This window comes from Erpetoichthys calabaricus, chromosome 10, assembly GCF_900747795.2.
Source record: "Erpetoichthys calabaricus chromosome 10, fErpCal1.3, whole genome shotgun sequence".
Lineage (NCBI taxonomy): Eukaryota > Metazoa > Chordata > Cladistia > Polypteriformes > Polypteridae > Erpetoichthys > Erpetoichthys calabaricus.
In genome coordinates this window covers 59,807,809-59,829,996 of record NC_041403.2, presented here as the reverse complement: position 1 = coordinate 59,829,996, position 22,188 = coordinate 59,807,809, and the positions used below count along the sequence as shown (strand labels likewise).

At 36.6% G+C, this 22,188-nt stretch overlaps 1 protein-coding gene across 2 annotated transcripts in view; it reads left to right on the top strand.

The window, feature by feature from the left end:
• The window catches only part of tnr (tenascin R (restrictin, janusin)), a 476,387-nt gene that overhangs the window by 329,972 nt on the left and 124,227 nt on the right, over nucleotides 1-22,188 (top strand). For both annotated transcript variants that reach the window (XM_051933130.1, XM_051933127.1), the window contains 2 exons: nucleotides 3,004-3,119; nucleotides 3,903-4,053. In XM_051933130.1, coding sequence (XP_051789090.1) covers nucleotides 3,004-3,119; nucleotides 3,903-4,053 — 267 coding nt within the window. The remainder of the gene's footprint in view (nucleotides 1-3,003; nucleotides 3,120-3,902; nucleotides 4,054-22,188) is intronic.

Below are 22,188 nucleotides of genomic sequence, written 5' to 3'. Positions count from 1 at the left end.
ACTTGAACATCACTGTTCAACATAGTCTTCCAGGTTATTCACACAGTTTGCCCAACACACATGCCTGCTTACCAGAAGCATGTCATGAGCATGTTCAATATTGTCATTTGATGCGGATGTTGATGGACAACCCAGTCATTCTTCCTCTGTAACACTCCTGCATTCATTCTTGGTTTTTTTCAGTACATTTGTAGACACTTCCCTAAGGTAAAACATTGTTTCCATATGGCTACAAAAGGTGGCGATGGATCTGTGCTCTTCATCCATTTTCAGCCCACAGAAAAACTTTGAAAAGCCTGCTGTTTCAGCCAACAATTAACCAGATCAGTTTGAACCTTTGTTATAACAACTTAAAGAAAGATCATACACACATATGTACCCCAACTGCTGTAACTAATAGTAAAACTGTTTAAAAATTGTTGTTCATATTTGTTGAATTTTTCATCCTACACACATGCATAAACATACAATATATTTTAGGTCTTATTTTTTTTTATGGTGAATTATGGTCCAGTGAAGCATTTTTATTGTCTTACACATGGAAGACTTTTATGTTTACTTAAGAGTTTATTCTGCTTCTTTGATCATCCATTGCATCTTTCGTGTCAATGTCTCTTTCGATGTGAATTCTGAATATTGTTTGTGATCTCTCTGGCTCTTATTGTTCAGATTTTACTTCACAGCTCTAATGATAGTTCTCTCATTATTTGCTGCCACCTTGTTTAGATGATGTGGCAGGGTGTGATTGCTTGCTCCTTCTGTGGTTGTTGCCCAATTTCTCAGCAATGGTTTATTAGTTTTTTCATTATCTTTTGCTACCCCCTCCTTCAAATTGTATACTTTTTGTCACAGACAATTGTCTAGTTTTCTCTTGATTTATGTCCTCTAACTTAAGAAGTAGTCTCAAAAGGCAAACTTGAGAGACTTTTACCATTCTAGACAGTGAGAGCTGTTTGATGTATGCACAGCAAATCCAACATTGAACACTTGAAAAATGATCCACTGTGTTCAGTTTTTTTTCCTATTACTTTCAAACTGAGAAGATTTCAGCACAAAATAAAATGTTTTAACATGGAGTGATATGCATATGAAGGACTGTATTTTCTATTTTTTTTATTAAGTGTACATTAAAAACTTTATGCAACAATGATTACAAATTTTACTGTCCTGCTGCTCCACCCAGAGTTGGTCCCTGCCTACAGAATGGTACTGGGACAAGTGTCCATCCCCCAAAACCCTGAACAGGATAAACAAGGTCTCTTAATGAACGGATGAATAGCCCAATATTTGCCATTTTCATTGCATAATGAGTTGATTTTTCAGTAATGAGCTGCCAGTGTGCATTACAATGATGCTAATGTTACTTTTCTTTCTTTTTAACTCGGGACTCTTTTACAGTGAGAATGAGACAATATTTAGTCAAAGCTCAGGTTCCCTACAGTATATTCCCAAAGAATAGGCCGAAATAATTGCAGGAGCTTCATAAAGTCGACGGTGGACAGTAGGAAATGTTGCACATTAAGCAATGAACACTAGCAGCATGTATTTTGCAATATACACTAAACAACAAAGTAATTCAATGATAAAAAGTGTATAAGAGTAACCGCTGACTAGAAACTGAAATGAAGCGACGAACCAACAGTCTGTATGTGATAACAGATGCTCAGAGAATACATTAAACCATGCACATTAATAATATATATTCAACAAAGTTCAATATATCTTTATTAACAGACTGTAAGGAAGACACAAGGGTAAATCAAAAAGTAAAGGCAATTTGAAAAATACACAGTAACTGCAATGGATAGAAGCTGACACAATACAGCACATTTGCAATGGCTTATGGGTAGTTTGAACACACACAGCATAGCGGTCTGCCATTAAACTAGTTGAAGCCATGGACACATGAACATGGACGCTCCATTGCGGGATTGCACCATTGTTGAACAATGTGCCATTGTGAGATTTCTTTTGGCTGAGGGAGTGAAAACTGCTGACATTTATCAAAGGATGTTGGCTCGATATTGAAGTGAAAACAGCATGAGTCTCTGAAAAGAGTATGAATGGGAAGAAAGGTTTAAAGTGGAACATCAAAAGTGACTGATGAAGCTTGATCTGATCAACCATCAACATCCTTCACACAAGCCCACATTGACCGATGAACGACATTGTCCGTTGTTGTTGCACTTTTGGATATCAGCTATAGATCTGCACATGTCATAGTGCATGATGACTTGGGGTATTGTAAAGTTTGCATAAGATGCGTACCCAAACAGCTTGCTGATCTGCACAAGCCAATGTCCTCTGGTGAATTTCAGCAGGTTTCACTCCCTCTTCCCAAAGAAGTCGATCAACATTCAACAATGGTGCAATCCCTCCATATTCATTTGACTTTGGCATGACTCAATTTGTGGCTGCAAAACCAGCAGCAAACCTTTAGCAGCGGATACCAGAACCCGCTTATCAATGAATGACTGTGAACAATGCATATTTTAATATTTTGGTGTTAGCCTATAAAAATACATATTCTACAACAACACATATCTAAAAAAAATCTTAAAATCTGAAAAGTGGAAGCAACTAATTGCTAAATGAATTTCTTCTTTCAATACGTTTTAGAGGTTGCATTTACAAATTTGTCATCTTGTGATTCTTTATACTGAGTTGTACAGTTTTATCTCGCAAACTAGAAATAAAGAATTTCTTTCAAGAGTGATGGTGTCTTGTTTATTTTTATGTATTGCTGTTTATCTATGCCTTTAGAGTGTCAGATGTGTCTATAAAAATTCTACCCACCCTAACCCTGAAAATGACATCTGAGTTAATTTGTCTCAAGGAAAAGTGAAAACAAAAGAAGACTGCTCATACAGTATATTCTGCCTTTCCTTTTCCTAATACCTAATCTGTCCCTTGAGATCCTGTTAAAGTTCTTGACCCTATATAGTTGACTGATTGAAGATAAGAAAGATAGTGAGTGATAATATATCTCCTGTTGCCTCATAGATCTCTCACCTCCAGAAGGTATACTTTTCAAATCCATCACAGAGACATCAGTAGAGGTGCAGTGGGAGCCATTTTCATACTCTTTTGATGGCTGGGAAATTAGCTTCATTCCAAAGGTAAGAACTTCTAAAGTACTAAAAACAGAATTTATATGTGTCATAGCACTTCAGAAATATTGTACTATATGATCTTGCTGTGCTGAAATCCAGCACATTGAGAAGATTTCCCACAAGCTGTGGAGTGGGGTATTTTTTTGTTTCAGTTGTACATTTTTACTTGTTATAACAGACAGCAACATTTAGGTTAATTAAGAAGATGAAATGTTAATTAAAATGATGTAGAGCTCTGGTCGAAATAGTGCAGAGCTGAAGGACGGCAGCCTTACTTCAGTTGTCAGCCTTGGCGGAAATGGATGTTGCCACATTAATTAATCATTTTTGCTCTTCAAGATTACAGAGACGTCTTTTAAACCGTGATCTTCAGTGATAACCTCTTTTAGAAAACCTGAAAGTTCCCACAGAAATGTGTCAAACTGCACTTCTAAGCTATTTTAAAGGGCACCTTTGAAAATGCAAATACAATCAGTCATTTGAGTGAGAAAGGAAGATCATGGATTTTGACTACCCAAGTATCCCTTTATGGCATCAATGATAAAAAGTGAAAGAAACAACACAAATATCAGCATTTTTCTCAGATTATAGCTCATGTGCTGTCATTTCTAGACATCTGTCTGCTGCTCTGACTGCTGTAATTAAATGTGATTACTATGATTTAGTGCCAGATTTGCAACTAGAGCTCCCAAAGCAGCAGGAGTTTTGACAATAGCAGATTTACTGTAAAAATGTATTTTAATTAAGAGTCATTTTCAGAAGAATAAACTATTTGGTTTTGTTCATCAGGACAATGAAGGTGGAATGATTGCCCAGCTTCCCAGTACGATGACATCTTTCAACCAGACTGGGTTAAAGCCAGGCGAACAGTACACTGTAAATGTGGTTGCACTAAAGGATCAAGCCAGAAGTCCTCCCACTTCTGCAGTGGTGAAAACTTGTAAGTCTGGATCCACTCAAAAATGATCTTGTCATGTAATTGCTTTTTTTTTCTTTGGTTGTACTATGGAATATTTAGTAAAAGTATATAATCGACAGATAACTCCTTTGTAGGGAGAGCTTTCAATTCAGTGTAATTATTTTGTGGCTGCATTCTTCTTTTACCACTCTTATTTGTTATATTAAAATATAACTGCATCTAGGCAGTTGAAACTCTCACATCCAGACTCACCAAGAAATTAAAGCAAGTGGTATTGTGTACCCAAAAATTAATCCTGTCTTTTTTCCAACAGATTCAATGCAATTTCATCTCAAGCTGATAGATGAGCTACCTCATTGTTTTTCATTTAAAATGTTATTGTACACATTGACATGATTGCTAGGGTGTTACGCATGTAATGGAAGAAGGTTGGGGAAACAGTGCAGCATGAGGGATAACAACGAATGTAAAACATTATGGGTGTGCTGGAAGCTTTAGGATAAGTGTGCTTTGATTTATATGCAAGTTTTGGAACTCTCACTTATTCTCTCTCATTCACCTGTTCTCATTCTTTTTTTTTTGCACTCACATATGCAGCTCATAAAGCTCACATAGTTCTCCTGCCATTTCAGTAAAGTATAATTGCAGGATCATAATAGTATAAACTGCATGCAACTTAAAAGAAGACAATGGGAAAGATATATAAGGAGAGAGAGACAATGGGGACATACCCAGTGCTTAGTCTCAGACTGCTATGTCCCCTTCAGTTGTTCAGTCTGCCCTAAAGCTGTAAACCTTACCTGCCATTCCTTTTGTTTAAGAAATTAAGAAACGACTTTGAAATCTAGAGGTAAAGACAGTCTTTCCGCTCTAGTGGTAAGCTGTCAAATAAAAATAGAACACTTTAGAGCATTAGAACAATCTAGACAAGATTAGGCCATTCAGCCCAACAAAGCTCACCAGTCCTATCCACTTATCTCTCTATTATTATATAAAAAAATCCTGGGATGAGACGAGACTTTTTAGCCTGAAACAAGACATGACTTCTTCAGACAGATACTTTCAAGTCCCACGAGATGAGACTTTGTGCCAAGAGATGTAACCATTCCTGGGGCCGGAAAAAAAAGACAAAGAATAGATGATGAAGTAGATCGTCGTAAAGAGGTTCCAAAACATTGGTGCGATACACATGCAGAGCAGGTTAGAGATAATGAAAGTGCTAAAATTCAAAAGTCTCAAAAAAATTATAGTAAAGATCGCATTAGCGCAAACAAATGGAAATTATTACTCGGTGAAATAATGAAACAGCGAAAAGAGATCAAATATATTGTTTGGATTTAAACTTTAAGCCGGAGACTTGTAGACCGTCTTATTCGTGTTGCCATCAGGGAAAAGTAGTGTTTCTTCCCAATGATGAGGTGTATCCGCGAGAATTAAAAGATTTGTTGTTTGGTGAAAGTGAAATCCACATATGCGAGCAGCAGAGACGCGAAGTGGCTGGCACATAGCACAGGCCGGGGGGTTGCCGAGCGAAACAAGCAGGGGGCAAAGCTCCCTAGTTTCTTCCAAAAAAACATAAAGTCGAGTTTTGAAAGTCCCTAAAGTCTTACTGTCAACCACACTACTTGGTAGCTTATTCCAAGTGTCTATTGTTCTTTGTGTAAAGAAAATCTTCCTAATGTTTGTGTGAAATTTACCCGTAACAAGTTTCCAACTGTGTCCCTGTGTTCTTGATGAACCCATTTTAAAATAACAGTCTCGATCCACTGTACTAATTCCATTCATAATTTTAAACACTTCAATCATGTCACCTCTTAATCCTCTTTTGCTTAAACTGTATGAGCTCAGCTCTTTTAATCTTTTCTCATAGTTCAACCCCTGTACAGTAGCCCTGAAATCAGCCTCGTCTTTCTTCTCTGGACCTTTTCTAGTTCTTGGCAAGCACATCTTTGGGTTACTGAACATATTGTAACTACAAATGTTGTAAAAATGTGTTTAAAAACATGTGCCACACAGATTGTGAATATCCTGTAACTGTATCTTGGTTCCTGGGATACAATACAATTTATATTTGTAGAGTGGTCTTCTTGCTTAGTGCAGGGTGCTGTGAACAATTAGACTACATTAATTACTAAATACAGAACTGGTACACATATACGTTTATAATTGATAAAACACACCAAGAACAAGTTAGAACTGACTAAACATAAGTGTAAACAAGCAATATCTGTCCATTAATTAATTGATGAACTATGTCCGATTTTAAAGCCACAGTCCTGGAGACTGTCTGGCTAACTGCTCCTGGGTTTTCTATAGTGTAGTCTGTGCTGACCATCCAATCTGATTAGAGAATCTTTCCATCAAATGATTCCAATGTCCTTTTATCTGAGATGACTTTTCCATACGCAGGAGAGCAGCATGGCAGTAGAGCAGGGGCAATAAGTGTCACATCCATATAGCAAGAAGAGAAACAGAATAGAGGAACATTATTAATGGTTTAAAAATATTGTAATATTATATTTCTTTACAAGTGACTAATAAACAGAAATGCAGTATGCCTAGCTAATCAGTAGCTCTAGTCAGGGTATCCTAGACTAAAGTAGGATTTAAAATCTGAGAGTGAAGGGGCATTGCTTATATTAACAGGCAAATGCACACTGCCTCACTTTGCTTCTCTTCTTATTATGTGTTTTTTTTTTATTGTATTTTTTGGATTCAATACATTAATTTATGGAATACTAGTATTTCAAAAAAGTTCAAGTTTAGGTTTTAGTAGCCATTTGTAACAGGTCTGTCTAATTTTTGTGTTATGTATATGTTTGCACAAATGGCTAATAAAGTAGTGCAATAAGTACAACTAATCAGCAGCTCTAAAGCAGGGTATGCTAGACTAAGTGCTGAAACTCATATAAGCAAGCAGATCATTCTTCAATTTTGGGGCCCTGTCGTTAAGGGCTTGACATCTCACTGTTGTTGTATTTTATTTTTGAAAAGCAGAACATTACAATGGCATGCTATTCAATCAAACAAATAATGATAACATTACAGATACAATCATTAACTTCAAAATTAATTCAGAGAAAACAAAGAAAACAATTCATTTCTTTGTATGATTTACCATTTTTCAGGTAACATGTCTTGCCTTGGTCTTCCTCTTGATTTCTTGCCCTCTAGTTTATCCTCCAGCATTACTTTCAGCAATCCATCTCCTCTTAGTATATGTCCCATCCATTCCTTTTGCCTTTTTTCACTGTTTCAAGCATGTTCATTTCTTCACCATTCCTTTCCAGTATTTTTAAAAGATAATGTGACCTTTTCCATCCTTCTCCATAGCCACAGTTCAAATGCATCCAATCTACTTATACCTCTTTCCTCATTGTCCATGTCTCTACTGTACACGATGCAACACTCCAGAATATTTTTTTCTTTAATGTTCTGTCTAATATATTTATTAACCATTATTTTTTATTTGAAGGCTGCTTTTCACATTGCTATATGTATTTTTATTTCTTTTTCAGTTCTTCCATCCTTTGACAAAATACTGACTGGTTCATGTATAGGTTCCTAATTAGTCTTCTATCCTGTCAATCTACTCTTGTGTCTCCTAATATTCCAAGCACTTTTACTCAGTTTACTCAGTCAAATGCTTTCTCCAAGTCCACAAAACACACATATACACACCCTTTACCATGCTTTAGACTTCCTTCACTCAACATCCTCACCACTCCAGTAGCATCTCTCGTTCACATCCCTTTCCTGAATCCAAGCTGATCTTCTTCCATAGAGCTTCTCTGCTTTTGTTTCTATTCTTTTTGATATCAGCTGTAACATTACCTTTGATGCATGTGATAATAAGCTTATTTTTCTGTAGTCCATAAATTATTTCATCTGACTTTTTTATTATTGATATTAACACCGCTTCCCTGAAGTCATACATTCTCTTGTACAATCTTTTTAGCTCCTGATTCCCTTTATCACCAATATTTTCAATGATTTCTGCTGTTATCTATCTCCAATTTTCATTTCTTTTCTCCCATATGCTATTCTTACCCCATCCATTCTGGTACAATATCATCTTTATTAATTTCTTCTACCTCTACCAGCTCCATTTCTTCTTTTTCTGGTTTATTATTAGCATCATATAATTCTTCCACATATTATTTCAATTTTTGCCTTCACTTTGTTTGGTTCAGTTAGCGGTTCTTGATTTTTACTGTTTAATATTGTAGCTATTTTGTGTCCAGTTTCTAAAGGTTTTTGTGATGTCTTTAACTTTCACATTCATCAAAACACTTTTCCCCTGTTCCTCGAGTAATTCAAATTCTTTGCACTATTAATCCTACCATTTATTTCTTGCTTCATCTATGATTTTTGTGTTTATTTTTTTGCTTGTTTATAATTCCTCACACCTTCTTCTGTTCCACAGTGTGGTAATCTGCCTGCCAGGCATTACTAGTCCAAAAAGTTTTTAAGACTACTGTGCAGTGCCACCATGCTATTTAATACAGACCTTGTAGCGGTTAGGTTAAACAAATACGTGGAACACACCTGCATCTGCCGCAGTTGGAGGAAGGGGGTGGTGTGATGCAGGATTTGCTGGAAGTTTAGTTCCTCAGTATAAAAGGCATCCCCTGCCTAAAGGATTGTCTTTTGACTCAATTGTGGGATGAGTGACAATTTCGTGTAGCTTATTCCTCAAAGATTCCTCAAATCAAGCATAGTGGCGTGTGTCTTACTTTCTATCTATCTATCTATCTATCTATCTATCTATCTATCTATCTATCTATCTATCTATCTATCTATCTATCTATCTATCTATCTATCTATCTATCTATCTATCTATCTATCTATCTATCTATCTATCATATAGTTTTGGTGGTGGGTTTGTGGTGCACCCTTTGTCTTTTTTTGTATATACGTTGATTTTTTTTCTCTTTGTAAATATTTTGTCATTTATTGGAAGGACTTTTTTATGTAGTATTTTTCTGACTGCTTTTTTATTTAAGAAGACGACCAATTTCTTTGTGTACATACATTTATTATTTTTGATTATTTTTCATTTGTGGGCTGGCAATGTTCACTGTAAATATTAACTATTTTTGTTTGGGTGAAGACTGTGTTAAAAAAAGCCTACCCGATACTGTTTTTTGTGCACCTATAAATAAAGCTCAGTTTTCTTTCTGGCAATACCATCTTTTTGTGTCTGTGTCTCCCTGTCAAACACCTCTAAATTCTGATCCTGATCAGTCCCGAACTACAAGACGCTCATTGTGTAGTCTGGTACCATCCTTGCCACTACACAGGGTGCCACACACACTTCTTCCATCTTTTTCCATCATCTCTTTTATCATATCCTCTGTGATCCATGGCTTATTACATTTTTTCTTCCTAATTTTACCTATGTTGTTCAGTTCACTTGTAATTAATGTTGTAGCTTAGAGAAGATTTATGGCAAAATAGATTATATTTTGAAACTTGAAAAGGCAAATACTTATGCAATTATAATAGTGATTAGGTGATTTGCAATGCAATAGTAGGTGAGAGATGAAATGGAAAGGAACTGGATTTTCTGGACAAGAAACAAGGAATGAAAGGGAAGAGGCTGGTTGATTTCTGTAGAGGAAATACTGTAAATTAATGGTTGCTAATACCTGGTTTAAGCATGAAAATAGAATAAGATTCACATGGAAAAGCCCGGGAGACACAGGAGGATTTCAGTTTCATTATATTTTGGTAACACATTGTTATAAAAATAGTATAAAGAATGCTGGTACTCTACCAGGGGTAGATGCAGACATGGACCATAATATAGTCATAATAAAGTTAAGATTAAGGCTCAAGAAAATTAAAGTAAATAATAAACAAGACACACTTGAAAAGTTGAAAGGAGAAACAATGGAAAAAATTATATTGGAGTTTATCAATACTTAGAAGATAGAGGAGACAACCAAGAAGAGTGTAGTGATGAAAAATGGAAACCGAATAAAAACAGCCAATAATTACTGTACAAGTGGATCAAAAAACATAGGTAAAACTAAAAGGAAAAAGATTTAGCGGCCCAGGGTATATTATACTTTTATTATATGGACACTTTTAAATGAAATAACTATGATCAGTGAAGGACTTTTAGGTGAATTATGGGATGCTTGGGGCATACAGAACTTGAGAGCATTCTGTGTATGACTGAGTTCCACTCCTTTTCTGAGATACTAAATGACTGTTGTTTTATTTATCATTAAAATGTTTAGCAGAATGGGATCATAGTGTGCTATCCAGTCTGTACTGTAGATAGATAGATAGATAGATAGATAGATAGATAGATAGATAGATAGATAGATAGATAGATAGATAGATAGATAGATAGATAGATAGATAGATAGATAGATAGATAGATAGATAGATAGATAGATACTTTATTAATCCCAATGGGAAATTCACATAACATGATCAGCTCAGATAGGTATATGTCCAGAATCATTCAAAGCTTTATACTGCATGTAAGAAAAAGGATTTTGATATTCCCCCCAAACTTAACTGAAAGCTAGTCTAAATGATTGGAAAGAGTTACATTTTGATGTCGATAATGAGTGTTAGAGCAGCATTTTGAGTTAACTGTAGGCTTCATATAGAACAGTTTGAAAAGTCTGTGAATAGCACATTGAAGTAGTCAGTTCGTCTCTGTGTAAATACATTAATTAATCACTCAGTATATTCCTAATTTATAAACCATCTAAATATTCCAATATTTGTATGTGGGCACAAACAGGTTTTAAATGTTTAGCTTTAACAGTGAGCAAAGTCAAAAGGCAATGTACCAATCAAATTACGAACTTGAATACAACCTGAAAATGAATTGAACTGCATATCCACAGTCCAGTGCAGCAGTGGATTGCACTCACAGTGTTCAGATAACATTTCATTTGTCAGCACATGTCTTCCTCTCTCTCTGCTTCTTTTTTCGGTGTCTCTTTTTTTCAACCTTATATTAGAGTTTCAACAATCTTAATATTACTTTCAAGACTTGTTTTTGGCTTACTTAACCTGGTTATATCCTGACATATATGTGGTAAAGCCAAGATACCTTATATAAATATAGATGTTTGATAATAAGTAATAATAGTATGTTTAATGGCACTTTGATATGAGTATAGTCTAACAATGGTGATGCACATAGCTGTAAATATTTACTTTTTCAAAGTTCTTTTCCTTCAAATCCATCCTTTAAACAGCTCAACATAAATAGCACCTACAAAAATTCAACTTATTCTCTACCTGAACTTCACTACAATAATTCAGGTCATTCTCTCTAAAGTTGTTTCTCTTATGTGTAAATCGAGGTGTTTTTTAAGGTTGTAGTTGTGGCAGCTCACAGATACAGTGATACTTCTTACTCTACACATTTAGTATTTTTTCCATCTGTGACAGACTTTATCACACATTTTGGTATTGTCTCGAGGGAGTAAGAATTTTTATGAGCAATGTTGTAAACAGATTCTTTGAGACTGATGAATACTTTATCAGTATTTGATTCCTCGGCACTAGAATGATGGAAATTTATTCCTTTTCTGTTCGACAAATCCTTCTCATTGAAAATTCATATTGTTAACGCTTTTGCAGGTCTTCTCTGACTGTCTTTGTCGGAGTTGATCTGTTATTTTGTGCTGATTGTTTTCTTGGCAGAATTTAATCATTTTCTAGCTTTGTTGAATATTCTGTGGATAATACAAAGAATGTTTAATTGGAAGATTCAAATTTTATCAAGTTCTTATTGCTCTATTTTCTTTTTCTTTGTTTTGGTCAATATGTGTAGCACTGATCTTTTTGATTCAAATAACTGTTTGAAAGTTGTCATTGATTTTTTTCATCTTGCATAATACAAACTGAACATTCAATTTACCAAGTAACATCTACACTATCAATGTTGAAATTTATTGTAATATTATTCCTGCTTTGAATGGGACACTACTAGATAAGTTTTTATGTTTAAATATTATATATTGTACTTAACACCTTATAGAGTTCGGACACTGTACAATTGTATACACATGCATATTTTTTAAAACTGGAGCATAGACAGATTTACATGGCAAGTCAAAGGTGTGAGTTCAACCAGAAAGTTTAGGTTTAAGGAATACTACATCCGAAAATGTATTGCCAATTTATGCCAATTTCTGACTTAATAGGCATCTATGGCAACCGACACTTGACAGCTGCAAATAATATCAAAAATGCTCATGAAAAAAATATGATGTCACTCATGTCTCCAGTCATCCAGTCGCATGCTTACAACTTCCCAAGCACAGGTACTTTTGCTGGAATATTGCTAGACAAACCACTTCCAAAAGCACTTCCATAAAAGAAAATGAAACACACTCAAATGCACCAGAACAGCTGAATTGAAGGTCTACCTCCACAATCTTTAGTCATGAGTCCTGCCCAGTAACAGACTATTCAGTGGCTAACATTGCACTTTGTGTGATATCAGCATTTCAGACTACACTTTTGAGATGAGTACAACTACAGATTCAAAGTTAAAGAAAAGCAAGTGCAAGGATTATCAGGAAAATTATGCCTTGTACTTGTGCACATCCGAGATGTGTCAACAAACAGAAATTCAATTCACAAGTGCAGTTAGCCTGACACTAAATAATTCCAAGGTACTGAAGTTGTGGATATGAATATAAATGTAATGACGTATGTCTACAGTTCAAAAGCTCTTTCGCATCTGAGCACATTTCATCTTTGTTCACATGATAATTTTATGGAAATGTTAAAGTGATGTTAAGGACTTTTGTGAAAATATAACTGTTTGACTTGACATGTGGATTATGCACTTTTTATTTCCATTTTAAATGAAAATGTGAGATTAATTTTTTTTTTTTGGCCATTACTACAAACTATATGTGGTGTCACAAAACTCACAATGAGACATAGCAAGGTTTGGGGCAGCCACCCGTATAATTTGGTATCCTGGCTGCAAAGTCGTAAAATGAGATACAGCACTGATGTGCACAAAACCAAGTCCAAAACTGAACTGAGGGAATAGGGAAAAGGTGCAGGCTTTTAAAGGGGAAGACAGGAAGTGAGATCATATAGGTCGGGCTCATGAAGGTCTTCAGTCATTGGTTCGAGCCCGGACGTGACATCACAGGGGCCGGAGCTGGCAAGGTCTCCTTCCATAGGCTCGGTCCCGGAAGTGACGTCAAGAGAGCCAGGTGGAATCTTGGTCTACAGGAAAGGGAGAAAAAGAGTCAGTGCACTCTGCCACATCCTGGTATGACTCAGAACTGCCCTTACCCAAGCCCTTTAGCTGCCTCCCATGCGCACGTGTGTGACAGTGTTAAATAGCATATAAAAAGATATCATTTTTGGGAGAAGTATTCCTTTAGTTTAGTTTGACCCCTACATCACACTGCTTACTTAGTTTTACAGTTCTAGTTCGGTGTCACTGTAACCAGCATATACACCAGGATTGAAAGACATCAGAGTGCTTTGATGAGCTATAAGTTAAAATTTTACATATATATATATATATATATATATATATATATATATATATATATATATATATATATATATATATATATATATATATATATATACCTGAAAGAAAGTGCAGTGAACCCTCGTTTATCACGGTTAATCCGTTCCAGACTCTACCGCGATAAATGAATTTTCGCGAAGTAGGATTCTTTATTTATGAATCGAATATTTTCACAGAGTATAGAAAACCTGTTTACGACCTTCTAAATAAGTTTTTTAATATTATTAGAGCCCTCTAGACATGAAATACCACCGTTTAGTCACCATTACACTCGTATTACCCAATATATTAGACAAAATAAGAGAAAATAAGACATATTAGACGTTACAAATATCATATTATTATTATTGTACTGTACATTTAATTACTGTACACACACACACAGTTCTTACACACAACCACTAACCTATGAAGGCACGAGCTCAGTAGAAGAGTCTTCAGGTTGTAAGCTGGAGCGCTGATCGCACCCTCAGAGGACACAGACGCCCCTGGGAAAACCCCTGAAACAGCTGACAGTCTACCTTCACATTGCTCCTTACCCTTCTTACTTGCGCTATAACACGCGATAAACCTCTCACACGGTACTCCGCTTACTTGAAAGTATTGTGCAGCGCCTCTCAGCTTTGGAATTGGTTGTTTTGTTTCTCTCTCTCTCTCTCTCTCTCTCAGACATTTTCTGTTCCTGGCGGAACTGTCATCTCTGACTTGTCATGGAGCACGTTTAAACTTTTGAAAAGGGACAAATGTTTGTTTGCAGTGCTTTGAATAAAGTTCTTTTTTTTCTACAACCTCCTGTGTCTCTGTGCAAATCTGTGACCCAAGCGTGACAAAGTGGTGCAGTATCTTCAGCAGGTGCGTCGTTGTTTTCTTCCGCTGAAGGAGTACTAGGAGTAGGCAGTGGGTGTCTGGGTGCGTGGCTGAAGAACATCTTGATAGGCAGTTGCTGGCGCTGTCTTTTCATATGTGTGAGGAGGCTTTTGTAGGGTATTGCCATCTTTGATCATATCCAAGAGTTTCACCTTCTCCTGGATGGTAAGCATCTTCCTCCGGCGCTTAGTTTCATTGTCAGAAGGCTTAGAAAAAGCAGCATGTTTAGGAGCCATCGTGGGGCTTAGATAAAAGTTCTCAGAAAGCGCATGCGTAGTGACGTAAGCGTGTATGAGAAAAAATTGCGATAGAGTGAAGCCGCGAAAGTCGAAGCGTGATATAGCGAGGGATCACTGTATAAAGTAATATTATTGTTATGTGCCATTAAGTCGTTTCTGACGTATATTGACCCTATGTACAACAGAATGAAAAACTACCCAATCCTGCGCCATCCTCAAAACTTCTGACAGGTTTGACCCCATTGTTGCAACCACTGTATTAACCCATCTCATGAGGGTCTTCCTTTCCTTCGTTGTCCTTCCACTTTGCCAAGCATGATGTGCTTTTATAGGGGGCGATCTTTTCTGAAAACATGTCCAGAGTACATGAGTTTCACCATCCTCACTTCTAAGGATTATTCTGGTTGTACGGTTCATAGTACGTTCAAAATTCTTTGCCAGCACCACACTTCGAAAGTGTCAATTCTTTGAATGTCTAACTTATTCATTGTCCAGCTTACACAACCATGGGAAGCAAATGAAAACATCATGGCTAAGATCAGATGCACCTTAGTCCCCATGGGGCCAACTTTATGCAGAGTTTCCCATTGTAATTAAGCCATCTGATTTCATGACTTCGGTGGCGCAGTGGGTAGTGCTGCTGCCTTGCAGTTGGGTGACCTGGGGACCTGGGTTCGATTCCCGGGTCCTCCCTGCGTGGAGTTTGCATGTTCTCCCCGTGTCTGCGTGGGTTTCCTCCGGGCGCTCCGGTTTCCTCCCACAGTCCAAAGACATGCAGGTTAGGTGGATTGGCAATTCTAAATTGGCCCTAGTGTGTGCTTGGTGTGTGGGTGTGTTTGTGTGTGTCCTGCGGTGGGTTGGCACCCTGCCCGGGATTGGTTCCTGCCTTGTGCCCTGTGTTGGCTGGGATTGGCTCCAGCAGACCCCCGTGACCCTGTGTTCGGATTCAGCGGGTTGGAAAATGGATGGATGGATGGATTTCATGACTTCTGCTTCCGTGGGTATTAACTGTCCTTAACAACCTCTGTCTGCTCTCTGTCTATCATGAAATAATAGTAGTGGTAAAATGTTTAGAGAAAAAAAAACAAAAAACAACACTATTCCATTGTAAGTTAACATTCCTCTGAGCCTATACAGGGAAAATTCAGAAAACCAATGCAAATAAAGAGCACAAAGATATAAAAAAATACAGATTATCATACCATTAAAGTCTTTGTTCAGATAGTGACAGTTTTGTTTTCACTGGAACATTTAGTTCTTTTTTACCAATAAGGAAAATTTAAGACTACTATTAGTATCTATTGCAGTAAGCAGTGGTGTAGATTACACACTGACAGTATATTGTATCTTTTTTAGGTATTTTATTATTAGTTATCAGAGGCAAAACTGAAAAAAATTACAAATGAGATGCAGAAAAGGCTAATTTGCAAAAGGGTACACTGCTACCTGTAAAGGATTCACCAGAAGAGTAAAAATCAGAGTTCAAATATTGCTGTAGTAATTTCAATAACCCCAGTGTGTGCCATGAATACACAATCCACACCATTACCTCACCCCACTAGCTTGAATTGTTTACTCTTGGCAGAATGAATCAATGAATTGATGGGGTTCTAAAGATATTCTGTCACTCTGATCAAAGTCAATCGGCTGAAATTGGGATTCATAACAACTCAAAAAATCTTTTTAATGGTAAATCTTTTTGATGTATAGCCAAATGCAACTATACAGTCTTGTTTTTAGTTTACATAACAAGAGTTAAGTTGTTCTGGTGGCTCCTAATCTCCAGAAGAGACTAATTACTGTCACTGATTGAGTATCTACAGTATGTTTGAAGGGCAGCTACACCTAATAAAGTAGCCACTTGTTGTAGATTGTATTATGTGATTTAAAAAAAAGAGATGTTAATAAATTCTCAACACTTTTCCCATACATGAATGTATTTCTGATTATGCCTCAGCTTTCTTGCATGCTTAATATTGATGAAGATGAAAGGGAGCTGGACCCAGAGCCTATCCCAATTGCGAAAAACACAAATCAGTACTCACATGTGGAATTTATAGTAATCCATCACAGCCACATACATTCAGACTGGAGCATTTTAGAGTTACAAACAGACATAGCAGAATATGTTTGGACTGTAGAAGAATACTAGGCTACTGAGATGGAATCCTGAACAAGATGAGAGATCCACATGAAAGACACTCAGACCTGAATATAGTGTTTTAATATTAAAAACAAAAATAACTACACTGAGGTTAGATAACAAAAATTCATTCCCTAGTAGGGATCCTAAACAACATTGTATGTGTTAAAAAATCAAATAAGCTGAAGAGTTTTTAGGCACAAATATGAAACTGCAAGTGCTGCCACTGCATTAACAAAAGTATACCACATAATTCAAGATGTTGAGGTATATTTTCAACATTTGACATTTTAACTACAAATATCCTATATATATAAACCCCCACCTGCAGTCTATGCCAAACCTCTCTTAATGTAGCCAAGAATTGGTTATCCGCCTCCAGTGCAACTGCATGTTTGAAGTCTTACTGCGTAACGTGTCTGTCGCCCTACAGTTGAAGTGGGGAACATTTTAAACCGGACCCTGACCTGGCCTTGTGCTCACTTTCTGTCTGTTCTCTTGTGCAGGAAAGCTATCTGTTCTTTTAATCTGAGAAGGGAGCGAATGCAGGATGACATTATCGTCACTGCTTTCCTGCTGTGTTTGTTTAAGTGACAGCTCATGTGTGAATAAATGCTTTAGGAATGCTCCTCACAGCACAACAGTAAAGCTGATTTTTTCGGAAACCTGGATTCACCTCCTTCTCTCTTGTACAAGTCTGACACCCAAACATCACAAGATGTATATAGTAGCTAGAAAACCACAATGGGAGAAAATGAGTCTTGCATCTTAAAATAGTTTTTTATTCCTAAGCTTTCAACAACCTATTGGGTGTCATCATCAGAAGCAAGGACAGGCATACAGGCCGGTATAATGGAAGGTTTCATACCAGGTCAAGAGGCCATAATGGAAGGACCAAGAGAACAGGCTCCCCAGGAGCAGGGCATTCCCCCACACAGCAGGCACTGTTCCTCAGGGCTAAACCTGATTAGGACACCCACAGGGTGGCATGGGAAATGGAGTCCAAAAACGCAAGAGGGTGCTGCAAGGGAAGGGCTTCCCTGGTTTTTGCACAATCCGGAACTGATCAGGACAACTTGGAGAGGAGACCAGAAGCAGTTCCCGGGTTGCCTTTAAAAGAGAGCCCACTGCTTCATTTGGACTGAGTCAGAATCAGGCAGTGGGCTACGCTCTTGGAAGAGGAAAGAGAACTGTGCTTGCTGTGTATTTTTGGTTGTGCTTCTTCTGGAGAAGGAGTTGTGGCCAAATGGTGGAGGCAGCTTGATGGATGAGGTCTCCAGGACTCTAAATATATCCAAATCTTCTTATGTGATATCATCTACTGTTAAATTCTGCTCCGTACTTCTACCATTTTTATTTTTATACTGTATTGAGGATTTGTTCTGTTCTGTGCATTGTATTGTATTGTATTGACCCCCTTCTTTTGACACCCACTGCACGCCCAAACTACCTGGAAAGGGGTCTCTCTTTGAACTGCCTTTCCCAAGGTTTCTTCCATTTTTCCCTACTAGGTTTTTTTGGGGTTTTTTCCTTGTCTTCTTAGAGAGTCAAGGCTGGGGGGCTGTCAAGAGGCAGGGCCTGTTAAAGCCCATTGCGGCACTTCTTGTGTGATTTTGGGCTATTCAAAAATAAATTGTATTGTATTGTGGCTCAATAAAAAGCCTTTATTTCAGTATAAAGTGTGTTTCAGCTTTATAATGTCTGAGGTTTAGGAGGTTGCACCGCCCCCTACTGGTCATAAACTCAGTCCAAATCAGTTTATTTTCCCATTGAGATCTGATGTGTTTTCAAAGTGTTACTTTATTTTTTTTGAGCAGTTTTATATATATATATAGGACTGCAAAATCTTACTCAATACCATTATTTGACTGTTTGTTGCAGTTACACACACACACCCACCAACATACTGTAATTGTCTTCAAAGTTTAAAAAATATGAAAGAATTTTAATAGGCTCTTTTTCCATACTAGCTCTTCATCAAGCTTATCTATACATTACATTTGTCAAGTCAGAAAATGGTTGGATACTTCACCATTTTCATTTTATTGAAATTGAAACTGGTTTAACACGTTATTTTGTTTTAAGTTAAAGTTGTGGTAGACAACAATAGTAAAAAGGAGTTAACATGGTCATTTTATTTCCCATCCTGTGTATTTTTATTTTCTATGACTAATCCCAAGGCCTGAGTAAGAGCCTTGCAGGGCCCAGGGAGTCAAAACTCAAAAGACGTTTCCCCACCAGGCACACGCGTATGCTGTACACACACATTATGAACAGCAAACATATCAGCAATAAATCAGGTACAGGCATTAATATAGATAGAAAAAACTCCAAAACATTAGATCTTGTCAACTTCAACTTACTTCTTTGCTCATTAGTGCATGCAGTGATTTTAACAAACATCACATCTATAGGAAATTAACTTTCTTCAAATAGCTCAGATAGTTAATGAATATCAAACATTTTTAAAAGGTTTATGTCACTTTGGGTCAAAAATTTCATATGTAACTGAGGCATTTTGGGTTTACATATATGCACTAAATTAAATAAAAGACAATTTAAGGAATAATATGTGATGTTTGATGTGTGTTTTCCTCCATGGTGGTCTTGTTATCTTCCACATCATTGTTCATGTCTTTGAAACTAGTCTAACAACTTCATGAACTTCAACTTTAGATACTTAATAGCACCCATCATATTAATATCCCTTTCACCAATTTTAAATTAAGCCTTTTGGGCAGATATTATTTTCTGCTATTTTTGATGTGTTCATTTTGTGCAACACAATACCTTTATTATGTTCTTTGTTCATTTTCCCGGCTCTTTTTTCACTCTTCTGGTTTCATAATTATAGTGTATAAGATTCATTGAAATATTTCATTTTACTAAGAATCCATGGCGATGTACTGGCATAATAGTTTGTCAAAAGAAGGACAGATGTGGCTGGCGTCCATTAGTTTTAAATTACAGTTCAGTCTGTAGAATAACAGAAAGATGTCTGATTAGCATTACTTTTTAGCTCTTTACAGAAAAGCGCTGAAATAAATGCGTGTACTGCAAGTCAGAAATGCAGTTGTTCCATTTTCTACCCCATGACCTGCACCATTAAGAAGATTTGCAGATGCAGCTTTATAGATTTAGCTGTTATGAGTTCAGTGTCGAGGGCATACAACAACAATAATATGTCTGCTCTATTGTAAGGCTTCCGGCAGATAACAATACAACATTCTGTCCTGTTCTGTAATGCTGAAAGACCCTTTGAGCAAATAACCAAGGGGATTTTTATTGCATTATATTGGTAAAACTGCTGATATTTAGAGAATATGAAAGTCTGTGTATCTTTGTGTTTTGTTGTATCCCCAGCTAAACATATTAGAATGTCATTCTTACCATATTTATATATCATTATACTTTTAATAGGTGCAATTTGATTATTAAAAATGCACCATAGTGCAATTTGTGAGAACGCTCCAAAGTTTGACTAGAATAGTAATGCCACTACTATGTTTAATGGAACCTGTCATAATGATAAATGTGGCAATCTCAGAGCAATTATGCACTTAATGTGAACTTTACTCAAGAACTCCTCAGAATGTTGGTAGATGAAGACTGGATTGCATTCTACTGAACTGTCCCATGACATTTCAAATGCCATAACCTACTGTAAGTAAGAATTACATTAGCATTTATTAGCATAGCCATAGCTAATGCATTTAAATTTCATTGAGTATTTAGAAATCAAAATAATATCTAAAATTCATGTGTCAAAGATCTAAACTGTTGGTTACTTTCTCCCTAAAGAAATTTGTGTATACTGTATATGTGAAGATTTTTAATATTTTGCTTGGAAAGTGTAATTTAAAAAATTCAAAAATGAATACAATTTCAAATGCGGTTACATTTTTCCATACAGGTAACAAAGCATAGCTCAGTGAATATAATTGTTTTAGTGATTTAGTGGCACAATGGCTAGTACTGCTGCCACATTGATCTTTGTCTTGAGTCTTTGTCTGGGGGGCATTTGCATGACCTTTGCATGTTTGCATATCTATTTCTCCAGACACTCCAGTGTTCATCCCATTTCTCCAAGGACATGAAGGTTTGGCTAATTGTTGTTTATAAACTGGGTTTAGGTATGAATGGGCACAAGTAAAGACTGGCTGTTCATCCAGGGCTCGCTCCTGCCTTCTTCAGCTTCATGCAATCTTGAATGAAACAGTTCTGATAATGTTATGTTTACTCCATACTCTTTATTGAATATTGTTTTAAGTTAAATTTGTGGTAGATAATAATATTGAAAAGGAGTTAACAAAGTCAATTTATTTTCCATCCTATGTATTCTTATTTTTCATGACTAATCTCAAGGCTTGATTAAGACCCTCACAGGGCCCAGGGAGTCAAAACTCAAAAGCCGCTTCCCCACCAGGCACATGCATATACTCTACACACACATTATGAACTGCGCACATATCAGCAATAAATCAGGTACAGGCATTAGTGTAGGGAAAAAAAAACCTCCAAAATACTTGATCAGGTCAACTACAACTTACTTTTTCGCTCCTCAGTGCATGCAGTGATTTTAACAAACAGACCAATGGGTGCAACATCACATCTATAGGAAATCAACTTTCTTCAGGTAGCTCAGTTAACAAATATCAATTAAATATTTTTAAAAGACTTATGCCACTTTGTGGCAAAAAATATATATATAACTGAGCATTTTGCAGTTACATATATGCACTAAATTAAATAAAAGACCATATAAGGAATCAAATGCGATGTTTGGTGTGTGTTTTCTGCTCTGGTGGTCTTGTTGTCTTCCATATACCGTAGTTGTTCACGTCTTTGTCGTTGTTATCAGACTACAGATTTCTGCTATGCCGCTAGAAGTGGAGCTATTAGCCATTTCCTGACTAACTGTAAGGTCAGTCTCATTAGTTTCAACTGCAGTATATGTAGTTGTTCATTAGAACATCAGAACAATCTAGATGAGAACAGGCTGTTCGGGCTCGCCAGTCCTATCCACTTTATTCTCCCAAAATAACATCAAGTTTAACAGCTGTAAATGTCAAGTGTAGTTTTTAGCAAAACAGTGTTTTGGACCTCTCTTGTGTTTAATACCTTTTTTTACTGCACCACTTGGGCCTCGATTTTGAATGACCATCCATTTTCTCCTTTTTTTCTTTTGAGGTAAGGTAAAACATCACATTCACAATCTCATAAAAGTGACCTATTAGACACTTTCTTTCACTGTGCCCTACCCACTCATATGTTTCTTTCAAAACCTTTATTTTTGGATTTGAAAGAATTGGTTTATAAGTAGGGTAAGGGTGTGTGCTGGAAACTTGGACTTTTCCCTTTTG